Genomic DNA, 13,622 nt, shown 5'->3' with positions numbered 1-13,622 from the left:
TAATTTATAGTGCAGCATATCTTGCAAAGTCCAGTATTGAAAAACCTAATTAATACAGAAGATGGCAACATTCTTGTCAGCCCTTAGCTCATTTTGGAAAGTTAATCAGAATTGACCTAGTTAGTACTAGGCTGAAAAACCACAAGGAAATCCTGACTAGACCGACAAATTTGGAAAAAACACTCGGTGGGGGGGGGGAGCAGTAAGAAATCATTTCTATTTTGTTGCCAAAATATTTGCATAGATATGTATACAAGTCAATAGTATTGAAATCTCACTCAAATTTTTTTTATCATAAACCTTTATCATAAAGTTTAGCAAGGGTATGTCATATGAAAATAGCTTTATAATAACAATTCTGCAGGATTACTGAAGATTATCTCTCCCTACTTCTACCAAGATCTGTGTTTGTGTGGGCAGCTCCAAATCATCATCTCTCTGAATAAACCATGGCTAGGATCTAGCTACAATTACAGCACATGCAGACTAGTTTTTGAAATTGCTTTAAGGTTCCAGATCCTTTCCTGATTGATGCAGTGCACCTATCTGTTCCATTAAAGAACAATTAATCAGTGGAACAGCTTGCCTCCAGAGGTTGTGAATGCCCCAACACTGGAAGTCTTTAAGATGTTGGATAGCCATTTGTCTGAAACGGTATAGGGTTTCCTGCCTAGGCAGGGGGTTGGACTAGAAGACCTCCAAGGTCCCTTCCAACTCTGCTTTTGTACTGTATTGTAAAGAATAGTATTAAATATTAGAAATATTGAAATATTAAAGTATACTGTACCTAAATACTGAACTGGAACAAATAAACTTGGCAAGTTTCACCGCTGTCTCATGGATGGATAGAGATCAGATTGTCTGTAAGAATTTCCTCTATTGTGTCACTTGTTATTCATGGTTGGGTAGAAATAGTTTCAAAGGTGATACCAGGTGTATCTTCTTGCATTGAATGTACTTTATACAAACAAAATCGGATTTTCTTTTGAACAACTCTTGTAGAAAAAAATCAATTTCAGGTTACAATGGCTTTGATTTTTCAAGCTAAAGATCCATTGCAAATGTGTTAAGTGGTGAGGATATAAGGCCACCATATAAATGGAAAGTGTAAAGATGCATTCAAATCAACGTTTAGCTTTGAATCTATGTAATGAATACCCACAAAACTTGCTGGCTTTTAAGTTTCTCAAATGGATCTCATCCTGCAAAGTTTATTTAATTATTTATTTAACCTTATGTCAGTAAATATGATGGGGCAACACACACACACACACACACACACACACACACGACTTCATCAAACAGACAAATCAATCAATCAATTCCCTTTTCCTAACTCTGAATTTAAAGATGCCACTTTTATGATGATGAGTCATAAAATATGATGATTTCATTTTCATTTTTTCTAGACCAGTGTTTTTCAACCTTTTTTGTGCAAAGGCACACTTTTTTCATGAAAAAAATCACGAGGCACACCACCATTAGAAAATGTTAAAAATTTTTAACTCTGTGCCTATATTGACTATAGGCAGGTGTTTTTCCCACGGCACACCTTACACTATGTCACGGCACACTAGTGTGCCACGGCACAGTGGTTGAAAAACACTGTTCTAGACTCTTAACTCAAGTAACAGAATTTTCCCGCACAGTTTGGGGTGAGTTCTTGATTAGATTCATATCCCACTTTTATTTTGGGCCTTGGTGTACCATATCAGGCACCCTCCTCTCCTTCAACTTCCATCTCCACCTTCTCACCTATCAAGTTAGTTGCATAGACACTGGCTCAGTCACTGAATGAGCTTCTGTGGCTGAATATGGATTTAAATTCCAATCTCTCTAGTTCTAGCCCAATGCATTAACTATGGTGGCTGCCTATATTTGGCTCAGCTGTTACATAGAAAGTTTTTCAGGAATTCTCCATAACTGTTGACATCTTCCAACTAATCACCTTTTGGTGACTATATCCTATGTAAAATAGCATATGTAAGCTGGCAGTTCCATAATGTGCCTAGAGTCATTTTTAGCATCTCTCTGTCTCTGTCTCTGTTTCTCTGTCTCTGTCTCTCTATCTCTGTCTCTGTCTGTCCGTCTGTCTGTTTCTCTCCCTCTCTCTCTCTCTCCTTGCTATACAAGAATTGTCCTAAAGAATTAAAAAAAACAAACCAACAGCCACCCAATTAGCTTGCCTTGAGAACCTTAGACACAAAGATACATAAAATGTTATTTTAAAAAAAGCAAACGCAAGTGCAAATTGTCTTGTGCTTTCAGTATGAAGAATCTGACTGAAATAATTAAATAAAAATCTATTTCTGTTCTGAAAGCAATATTGACTTGAATTGCAGACGAGACTGATGGAAAGGGAATAGATTTTTTTGTGGGGAGACAAATCACATTATGATGTATGTTGCTATGTATAGTTTTCCCAATAATACTTTCATATTTTTTTCTGCCTCATGTAATCCTTTGCTCCTTAATTCCACACACATTTACCTGCAGCTAAAATGCATTATGTTTCAGGCCTATATCATTAAAATAATTTATCTACTCATCTCATTATAAAGACAGCATTCATTTCTATCTTCATTTTAAAGTTTGGAGATGGGTTGAACAATACTGAAACTCATTTCAGAAATACATTCCAGTTACTAATGCCACAACTAATATGACTATTTATTAATCACATTGTTTTCATGAAGTGAGAACATAGGAACTTAATATAGCATGGTTATTTTTGTGAGCTAAAATTGTTACTTTCAAATAATCAGCCTTCAAATATTCTATGCAGATATTTTTACTACTGATGATTGAAAATTTTTGTACGTTAACAAAGCTCACCTAACACATGGAACTATGTTAAGCTAAACTTGGTTTTGACTTAATTGTTTGTTAACCCAGCTGTTGTTCTTTGTAAACAATGTGCAGTTTACTATACATAGTGTGAACCTAGACGATGGTAGTTTATTCAGTAAATCATGGGAAATAAATGTCCAGGTTATATAAAATGTGTGAACTGAGACTATAACAGGTTGTTGTTATGGCAGCAGGAAATTCTGGAAGCTGTATTACCAATATATCTGAAATACACAATCCTGATCTAAATTAAAGCTACTTTAAGTTGAGATTAAGTCTCATTTTAGATATTCCCAATAAACATATATTGGGTTTGTATTATGCACCATCAAATTCTTTTTTTTTACTTCTAGCAATTACCTTAGATAGATTTTCTCCACGATACTCTATCCCCAACCTCATCTTTCAATAGTACACTCATTAATACTGTATCTATTGTCTTCTTTTTCTCTTTCCATCCATTTTTTGGGGAGGCATTACAGTCTTTTCAAAAGAGTTGGGTCTTTGTCTAATGTGTCCAATGTAGAATAATTTGAATCTGGTCATTTGTGCCTTGAGTAAGAATCTTGTGTCGATTTGTTCAATTATCCATTTTTTTGATTGTTTATTTTCTTGGTTGTAAATGGTATTCTCAGGAGCCTTCACCAACATCAAGTTTTAAAAGCATGAATACTTTAATAATTCTTCAAAGTCCAACTTTCACTTCTAAATATAGTATAATAATACTATGTATCGTTATGTATACTATGTAGTATAAGAATGCTATGGATTGCACAACTCTGAACTTTGTAGGTATAATACCTAATGGCAGTTGAATGTCTTTTCAAAGACCTTTATGATTGCTCTACCAAGTGCTAATTTTTGACACATTTTTTTATTGCTTGCTCTTTTACTGTTGATGCAACCGTAGAAAGTGTGCAACCTTCTGTCCTAAAGGCAGGAGCTATCCACTGTATCAGTATCTTCACTGTCAACTCTAAGCCATGTTGTATCTGTTATTAGTTTGCTCTTCTTTATATTTAATTTTAGCAATTTTTTCCTCTTTCCTTCCTGACTTTTATTACTAGACCTTACAGATCTTTTGCATTTTTGACTGTCAAGAGTAAGGTTATCAGCATAGCTCCTCCTCTGGTTTTAAAATCATGCTCACCTTCTTTCAATCCAGCTGTCCTTAATGAATGTTTAGCATACCAATTGAACAAATTCAGATAATCCTTGGGTTACAATGGCAATTGTGTCACTAAGAGATGTGGTCATAAACTATGATGCCATGTGCATAAATTGCTTAGAGATGCCTTGCAGCAAATAAGCTATTCCACAGCCAGCACCTGGTCATGTCTTCATGCTATATTTGAGCTTCCCCACCTCCTTTAAGCAATTTGATGTCTCTACACTCCCTCTAGTTCTCTCCATGTATGCAGGCTTCATTTTGATTATCTGAAAGCAGTTTTAGCTATGAAGAAATCATTGGTGTGGCAGAAATAGATAAAGCTGGTTTCCTCCTAAATAAATTTTAATTCACATGGAGTATCCAATTAATTTTGCCACAAAATTAAAATAAAAGGCCAGCTTTGGTTGCTGTATCAGGTACGACCACTGCTGAATTAAGTTAGCCTAGTTTCACTGACCCAAGATTTAAAAATATAATTCATCGCTTGGATTACTGCAGGGGATCCAGAGATTGTTGTTAGTATAGAAAGCAGCTCTCCAATTAAGTGAAGTAGATAAATCAGACCATATATATGAATCCAGGAAACACAGCAATGGTTTCCGGAATGCTTTTCCAATTTCAGATTTTGAAATTAATCTATAGGGGCCTAAAGGTTCAGGATCACAAATTTAAACGATTGCCTTCCCCAATACTATCCAATTTAAGATCAGCTGAGGAAGTCTACTGTTGTTCCACTGCTAGATTTGGCTCCCTGGAGTGGAACTTTCTCTTTTATGGCACCCACTTAAGAATTTCTCTCCTGAGGGAGGCTTGATTGCTCTGTTCCACACATTGATTTCCTTCAGAAAATGATTAAAAATATTAATAGGATAACAGCTTTTCCAAAAATAGAAGTTTTAAATTCTTTATTTTGTTTTAATTTTTTTAACTTTGTTTTTAATATAGCTGTGCAGAGCTTTGGATGGGATTCCCAAAAGTTGCTCAAAGAATGTAGGAGCATGAATTTGGAATCTGTTAGCAACTCTTGAAAACAGCTGTGCAATTTCAGGAAAAGACACTGCTGCTTTCAGGACTTGTAGACAAATGCCAATTCCTACCTCCATGCTCCTTGAAAATACTTTCTGGGAATCAAGCCCGATCAACTGCACGAGCTTAGCTTTTATTATTTTTTGCCCTCACTTGAATGGTTTTATGGTGGCAGTTTTATTTAAGATTTTCCTCCATTTTTCTATCACTTTTTGGAGGATAAAGAGCATAGAAACAAACAAGCAGACAAGTAAATAAGAGACCATAATCTTTAAATAGCAAAATATTGATTTTATGATATGAAAATTTTCCTTATTCCAAGGTTTTTAAACCATGAAAGTCACATTACAATTACAAACAGCAGTGGTTTCATCTGAGATCCCAGAGATGGAATAACTGGAAAAGTGTTAATCCGCTTTCTCAAATAGAGGCATGAATCACTCACAACACACAGAGGCAGAATGTTTCTGTGCAGATTAGAAGGGATTGTGACAGCACCAGCATTACCTTTTGCAGGCTTCCTCTGCCCAGTATTTCAGTGCCCCTAATTGCAAGACAGGATTAGCTTCAACATATACTGTGTATAGAGGGCACCAGGCTGACATTTTAGAAGCAATCTTTGTCTGGAAATATGCAACAATAAGCATATAGACAGAGGAATCGTTATTATAGAATTAAATGGCATGTGCTGAAGAGAGCACTAGTTTAAACAATGCTTCCTTTATACTTAAAACAGTTAACATTCACCTATTGACCTAGGAATGTGGAGAGGATTTTTTATGGTCCTTAAAAATGAACCAACACATTGCAAGAAACATTATTGTTCTTGTTAGCATATCCTGGTTTCTTGTAAGTCTTTAATCAGGTGGCAGATAGGAAAATTGCAACTAACTCAACACTTCCCCCTTCCTTTTCTTTCCTTTTTTCCCATCCTGCTTTTTAACAGAAAAATGCAGCTTTTATTTTCTTTTTGCAAGCATGGAACCAGTTTTCTGTAATGCTGCAAAGTATGAAATCATTCACTAAAGTTCCTAGGTCAGTGTCAGCTACTGTGAGAATTCTGCTTTGTTTCATTAAAACCCAGGTTTGGCTCAATTTGGGGTTCAGCTGAATTTTATGTAGTTCCTACTATAAATCCATATTCATGTCTGGGCCACTCTTGATTTAAGTGGCATCACCGATTTCTGTATTGGTACAATTCATTTCCCTCCTTACGCTTCTATGATCTGATCTATCCAGTGATTTTGCTAAAATTGCTCTTATTTAACAACCTCCCTCCACCCTAACCCAGAGACAACATGGTCAGTAAAAAACAACAACGAAAGTGTCTCTGCAATTAATGTGATCTTCTTCAAGTTTCTGTAAATTATCTATAATTAGTTAGCTCAAGTGTTCAGTCTTAATGGGGTAAATGAAGAGGGTGAATTCGACAAGAAAACAAGATATAACTAATACCAGAAATTGACAAGTTGGAATTTAGAGGTTGATCACCATGTGATTTCCCCCGCCCCCGGGTCCCAGGCCATCTGAGAAAATGGGAGGAAGGTACATGCTACTCTCCATCTACCTTTCACTTTGTATTCTCCTGGTCCTTCTTCGTATCAGTTCTGGGGAAGTGACAAGGTGTAGGGCCAGTTATGTGCTGAATGTAAGCCCTCTGCTGAGTTAGAATGGAGAATCTTGTACCCACTCCCTTTCCAGGGGACATTCATGATTTCTGGACCAGGTCCTTATATATTTCCATTTCTGAAAGAAACCTTGCACTGAAGTTAGTATAAATATTTCCTCTTTTTCCTTCATACACACATAATCAGAGTTGAAGAAAAGTGCAAGGTTTCACTTTTTGCTTCTATTTCCCTCCCTCTCTGACGCATAGATTTTAATCACACTGCATACAATTTCTATTGCACAAAAGCAGAGTTCACATTCAAATTCTCATGTGCAATATAGCGTATTTCAAACTTATTTCAGAGATGTGCTTAGTTATACCAATTCAAAGTGCAAGATTTGTTGGCCTTTTCTAATCTTCCCCACCATGACCATTCATGTGCTTTTATAAGATTTAGCTTCTCTTTTCTCCATCTTTCTTCCATTAGAATCACTTTGCTCACTTATTATTTTCCAAGGATTTTCAATAACCTTCATAACAAAGACAATTAAATATTGCACTTATCAATTTCAGAAAGTTTCCTTCTCAAAAACAAGGTCATATTTGCTTCAGCTAACAGATGAATGTTACCGAAAGATATTTCTAGATTAAATCGTAGTGTTCTTAACAGTTCACATATATCACCCCCAACCTGGGATAGTTACTACTCTGGTCTTAAAGCCAGCACTTGTGAGCCTTTCTTCAACCTCAGCACAATTGCATGTTCTTTTTGTTTGACCTGCCCTGCAGAAAAGCAAGCCCATACTAATCCCTAAACTGGACAACAGCCTTGCCAGTCTCTGACAAAGGTCCTTCCAGATGAGCTTGATAGTGAATTGATAGATGAGGTCAGGACATCACCATTTCCCACCGCTGACTCATTGCCGTACTTTCACAGGGGTTAATGACCACTTCTCTCATGCTCTCACTGCTATCTCCCACCATTTCTGTGTCCAGGCAATAGCGTGTAGCCATATGTTCAATGTGAGAACCAACTTTATTCCAGCGCTATTGAAAGAAAAATGGGAAATTAAGATTAACCTTATCTTATATTTAAGAAGCTCTTCCCATTAAAATATCAAAGCTACTTCGATACTGAACAGGGCAGTATTTTTCTGCAGGCAGATGAAGACGGCTATCTCTTACTATGCCATGGAGAAAGAGTTCAAGAAAAATGTAGCCTGCTGACTGATAACTCCCCAATCTTATGGGTTACTTAGGGAGCGGGGTCCTCATTGGACCAAATAGAATTCCTAGAGCTCATGCTTTATGATATATGACAGCTGTTGAATTGTATCTTGAGTTGCATCAATATAGTAAACAAACAGGAGAACAATTATTTAAGAAAAGCAAGTGGAAATGCAGTACCCAAACTTCAGGAATTTTGCTAAATTCTCACTGCAATGCTGATTATAATATTTTATTGTTCCGTCACTTCTTTGTGATCCAATGGATACAGTAATAGTTCACTAGGATTTCTATTAGTGACTGTTTGAGCTGTTCTAAGCTCATGCTGGTAATATCAGTAATAATATCTAACCATTCTATCTTCTGTCAGCCTCTTTTTAAGAATCTACCATTCTTCCCTGAAATTAAGGCAGGGTCTTATTTTCTTTTGACCCCTGAAATAAGTGCCCGGCCTTGTTTTCAGGGAGGTCTTATTATTCTTGAGGTGCAGGAGGCGGTGAGCATGGTCACCTCATGGCTGCTGCTGTGTTGCCATATTTTCAAAATGAGCCGAGGTGGCGCAGTGGTTAAATGCAGCACTGCAGGCTACTTCAGCTTACTGCAGTTCTGCAGTTCAGCGGTTCAAATCTCACCGGCTCAGGGTTGACTCAGCCTTCCATCCTTCCGAGGTGGGTAAAATGAGGACCCAGATTGTTGTTGGGGGCGATATGCTGACTCTGTAAACCGTTTAGAGAGGGCTGAAAGCCCTATGAAGCGGTATATAAGTCTAACTGCTATTGCTATTGCTATTGCTATTTTGAGGGAGGACTTATTTTGAGGGGAGGGATTATTTTAGCGCATGCACTCAAAAGCATGATTGGGCTATTGGATTATCTAGGGAGGCCTTATTTTTGTAGAAACAGGGTATGCAATGCCAAAGTATTACCAAGTTATGTGGAAAATATATTCTCATTGCCCAAAATATCATTTAAAGAAAGCTGCTTCAAAATTCTGTCAAATGTTATCTGCAGGGATACATTTGGGGATAGATATTTCATATGTGCAATCATTTCTTGGCAAATGACTCATCATGATGAATCCCATCTGGTTTAGCCTAACCTTGCACCAATTTTGGAAAAACAATCATAGTTAGCTATTGGACTTATTGCCACAACTTTGCTTATAATTGATAGAATTTTGCTTTTAATTATTGCTTCTTAAATTTTAAACCAAGCCCAATGTGTGATATGACTGATGACAGCATCAGGCATCAACATTTGGCACCTAGACAATATAATGTCACTAATTTTCAGACCTTAGACATTCTTAACTGTCCTATCCCAAGCAAAACCAAATAATTTTTGACATTTTTCAAATAATTTTCAATGGTATCAATGACCATGTTTTTTCCCCCACAGACACTACTACTGTTATCATGTGGCATGGTCCTTCTGGATTATAATAGCAGATAAGCTCCAGTAAACCAATAAAAAGAAATGAACCAAAGAAAGGAAATAAAAACCCCTTACATAAAGGGTGTCAAACTCGCAGCCCGCGGGCCAGTTGCTTTACATGATGACCCCGCCCAGTTTAGTTAAGGAGGAAAAAGTCCTGATACATCATGTGACTGCTTTACATCGATACTGGTACACTATGTTGGGGGAAGAGTTCAACAACCCTGATCTTAGTCTCACCTGCTTGCCATCCTCTTCTTTGCAAGGCAAAAGCATCACCTGGGACCCTGGAAAGAGGGTATGTATGGACAAGCATAACTGTTGAAAGTGGATTTGCTGGTTATATGTATATATCCATTCCTGAAACAAAGAAGAATGTGTTAAACTGTTAGTCTTACTTCTCAACATATTTCTTTAATTAAATTCATTTTTTCTCTCCTATTCAGTGTTAATTTATTTCCAACTACTGATTTCTCACTTTTGAATAAATCATTAAAAGCATAGAGTTTTTTTCCCCAACAAATTCATTTCTTTGAATCTATTAACACTCCAGTAGCTTTCATCAAGTCAGGACTTTGGTGAAAGGATACAAAATTTACTGATTTATTCACCATTAGCCTTTAATATGGCTACAATGTATGATTCTCTCAACACAGAACTGGAGTCCAGGTATCAAAAATTTTATTTATTAAATTTATATGCTCTCAGCTCACCTGGGGGGGACTCTAGATGGCTTACAACCAAGTAAAAGCAATAAGATAAAACATGAAAACATTAAATATTAATATTTAAAAATGCCATCCTTCCCTTCATCCCTTCTCTCACTTCTGCCAGGACAACATTAACAGCAGCTAACACTCAAATAAAATGAAAATAATTTAAAAAGGAATGTAAGCAGGTATAATTTTGTGAGTTGAATTTAAAATGTCTGGCTGAAAAGTAACCAGATAGTCATCAACGGTTCTGTCAGCTCTGGAGGCCATCTTTTTCTTTGGATCTTCAGGTGGATGGGCAAGCTGTGGGAAGTGGGAGATGGTGTGAGATGTATAGCCATAATAACATTCTTTTTCCTGAAAGCCAAGGACGTTCAGCCTGCACCTGGAGAGGAGTGACTGGGAAACAACTCAAGTCGGGATGGTAACCTGATTAAACCATGTGATGGACATGTGGGTTCAGGGGAAGGGACTTTGACTTTCCTTTGGGTGAGGAAAACCCAGTGGACTTTCAGATTCGTGTTTTTCCAGATGTGCCAATGTGACATCTCTAATAAAATGGAATGAAAATGCCTGCCTTGGAGTTTTACTTCTGTTGGGGGGTTTACTTGGAACACTGACAGGTTCATTAAGTGACCATTCAAAGTTACAACGGCACTGAAAAATGACTTATGACAATTTTTAACACTTATGGCCTTTGCAGCATCCCCATGATCATGTGATCAAAATTCAGATGCAGTGATTCACTTAACAACTATGGCAAGAAAGGGTGTAAAATATGGCAAAACTCATTTAACAAATGACTCAATTGACAACAAAAATTTTGGCCTCAATTGTGGTCATTTTTTTTTGGACATTTTATTAAGATTTATAGGCCGCCCTTTTCCCTGAGGGGACTCAGGGCGGCTTACAATCACAGGGAAGGGGGTGCAATATCAGAAGACAAACAATGTGCGAACAAAAGAAAATAATAAAACACAACTTTCATTCAACAGTCAACACTCGGGCGGGTAAATTGGGAACCTATCCCCAGGCCTGATGGGAGAGCCAGGTCTTGAGGGCTGCGCGGAAGGTCTGGATGGTGGTGAGGGTACGGATCTCGATGGGGAGGTCGTTCCACAGGGTCGGAGCTGCAACAGAAAAGGCCCTCCTCCGTGTAGTCGCCAGTCGACATTGACTGGCGGATGGGATTCGGAGGAGGCCCAGTCTGTGCGATCTAATCGGTCGGAGGGAGGTAATCGGCAGAAGGCGGTCTCTCAAGTGGTCATAACTCAAGGGCTACCTGTATGAATCTCTAGGAGCATAGCAGTCCTCTAGGTTTATACTGAAATGAATTGTTCCCTCGATGACACAGTTAGCCAGTTAAAATTTAAAATCTACACACTGTAGATGTTGTACCACTGCAGTTATTTTACCCTCAAATAATATGTCACAGTATTATTTATGATATAGTTACTATGATTGAACCTTGCTGGATAATTAGTGTGGATCAGTATTAGAGTTTTTCTTAATATGGTACAGAACAGTGTTGGGATTCAAAACATTTCACTACCGGTTCTGTGGGCATGGCATGGTGGGCGTGGCAGGGGAAGGCTACTGTAAAATCCCCATTTCCTCCCGATCAGCTGGGACTCAGGGGGGGCAGAGAATAGATGGGGGTGGAGCCAGTCAGAGGTGGTATTTACTATTTCTCTGAACTACTCAAAATTTCCACTACCAGTTCTCCAGAACTGATCAGAACCTGCTTAATACCACCTCTGGTACAGAACACAGAAACAAAGACTCTACAGTAATTTGCTTTTCTCACATAAAACAGTTTTATTGTACAAAATCTTATTCTATCTTTCTATTAGTTTACAATTCTTTTAATCTATGTGTCTATAGATTAATGTCTATATGTCTATCCTATGTCTATCTCCCATTTCTGTGTTTCTATTCCTGTTCCTATTCCTACCTATTTAACTAATAGGTATTTCTTCTTTAAATCTTCCCTTTCCCCCTCAGGACTTCGGCTCTTGTAGCCAATCTCAGTCTATTTGCATATGAAAACTCTTTTTCATTCATTTATAGACTTCCCAGTAGGCTTTTCTCTCAGCTTCCCCTCTCCTAGCACTCAGAGAAGCCTAGCACTATTTCTGCAGCTGCTTTGTAGAAAGCTCTGCACCTGCGTTGCTACACAGTGGGTTTGCAGGCTTGCTGGTGTTTGCAGACCCTTGTTTGGACTCTCTTCGTCCCCCATCTTTCAGCTTTGCCTTTCAGCTGGTCTTGAAGATCAGCAACAGAGGGGTCAATGCATGGAATGCATTACCCGACTCTGTTGTTACATTCTCAAAACCCCAAAACTTTAATCTTAAACCAGGAGTCCTCAAACATTTTAAACAGGGCCGATTCAAGGGCCCTCAGACAGTTGTGGGGCTGGACCGGCTGGGTGGGTGTGGCTAGGTGGTCATGTGACTGGGTGTGGCTAGGTGGTCATGTGACTGGGTGTGGCTAGGTGGTCATGTGATTGGGTGGGCATGGCAATTTAGCAATCCATTTTGCCTTTGTCCTTGCTGTAATTGCCCCTCCCCTATTTACCCATTGGCCCTGGCTGTGAAAAATATCCTGAAAGGCTGTTTTTTAAAGGTTTTAAAAGCACTACTTTACAAGCTGGCAGCAGAGCCACTTTTCAAGCCAGCAGCAACCCCTTTCCTACTCACCAGCCTGGATCATGTGGCTATACCAGCAAGGTTACCCCTCAGTCAGCTGGTCCTCCCCAGCACCTTTCTGCCTTACCTTTGGCAGCAGCAGTGTAATCAGAAGTGCAGCTCAACTGGTGAAATAACTAACCAGAAGTGCAGCTGGAGTGAATGCCTGTTGGAAGATAAAGCCGTGAGGGGCGAGGGGCGGGGCTGAATCCCACCACTCAGTGGGCCGGATGCTTTGCATTGTTGCGCCATAATTTGAGGTTCGGTATCTTAAACTGTCTTATTGTGGACCTCACCCCATTCCTAAGAGGTCCATAAGGGGGTGTGCAAAAGCGCACCAGCATGCCTACCATCCTTGTCCTACTATCCCCATGTATTTGTACCTATTTCTTATGTATATATGTATACCTGCTTATACTTATATGCTTATATGTTATATTCATACTTATACTTGTTTTCTCATACATGCTAGACAAACCAAAATAAATCAAATAAATGAAAATAAAAATGAAGTTTCCTTTTAAGTTTTCTCTGAAGACTGCTCTGACATGCTGGCCTTTGGCCAAGAGTATTTCTTTTCTACCTTTCTACTCTCCTCTGGGCTTGACTCTTTTCCTCCAGGACATGCTTGTTTTCAGCTCCCAAATCTTTTCTGGGCATTCGTCACACCACTTTATTACCAATTTCTTTAAATGTTTCTCTGTGTTATCCCTGACATGATAGAAAACCTACAGATATATCCAGTATTACAACAGCTCTCACTAATGGTGCTTTATCTTGTGGCCCTTTTTGCTGGATTAGTTGGCCGTCTGTTCCTGATTTAGAGTGATTTTTGCTATCTTTGACTATGTCTGGCCAGTAGAATCACTTTAGGAACCTAAATAATCTCTGATCCCTGCCTCTTCG

At 38.4% G+C, this 13,622-nt stretch overlaps 1 protein-coding gene across 1 annotated transcript in view; it reads right to left on the bottom strand.

Moving 5' to 3' along the window:
• Window positions 1-5,317: 5,317 nt before the first annotated feature.
• The window catches only part of GALNT14 (polypeptide N-acetylgalactosaminyltransferase 14), a 299,110-nt gene continuing 290,805 nt past the window's right edge, over window positions 5,318-13,622 (bottom strand). Inside the window, exons 14-15 of the mRNA XM_014053318.2 lie at window positions 9,557-9,676; window positions 5,318-7,703 (exon numbers count right to left, since the gene is read on the bottom strand). Of these exons, the coding sequence (XP_013908793.1) occupies window positions 7,545-7,703; window positions 9,557-9,676 (279 nt within the window). The 3' untranslated portion in view covers window positions 5,318-7,544. The remainder of the gene's footprint in view (window positions 7,704-9,556; window positions 9,677-13,622) is intronic.

Source organism: Thamnophis sirtalis, unplaced genomic scaffold, assembly GCF_051295495.1.
Source record: "Thamnophis sirtalis isolate CommonGarterSnake01/CBP01778 unplaced genomic scaffold, rThaSir2_p1.2 scaffold_6, whole genome shotgun sequence".
In the NCBI taxonomy this organism is placed as follows: domain Eukaryota; kingdom Metazoa; phylum Chordata; class Lepidosauria; order Squamata; family Natricidae; genus Thamnophis; species Thamnophis sirtalis.
This window is presented reverse-complemented; position numbering and strand designations above follow the sequence as displayed.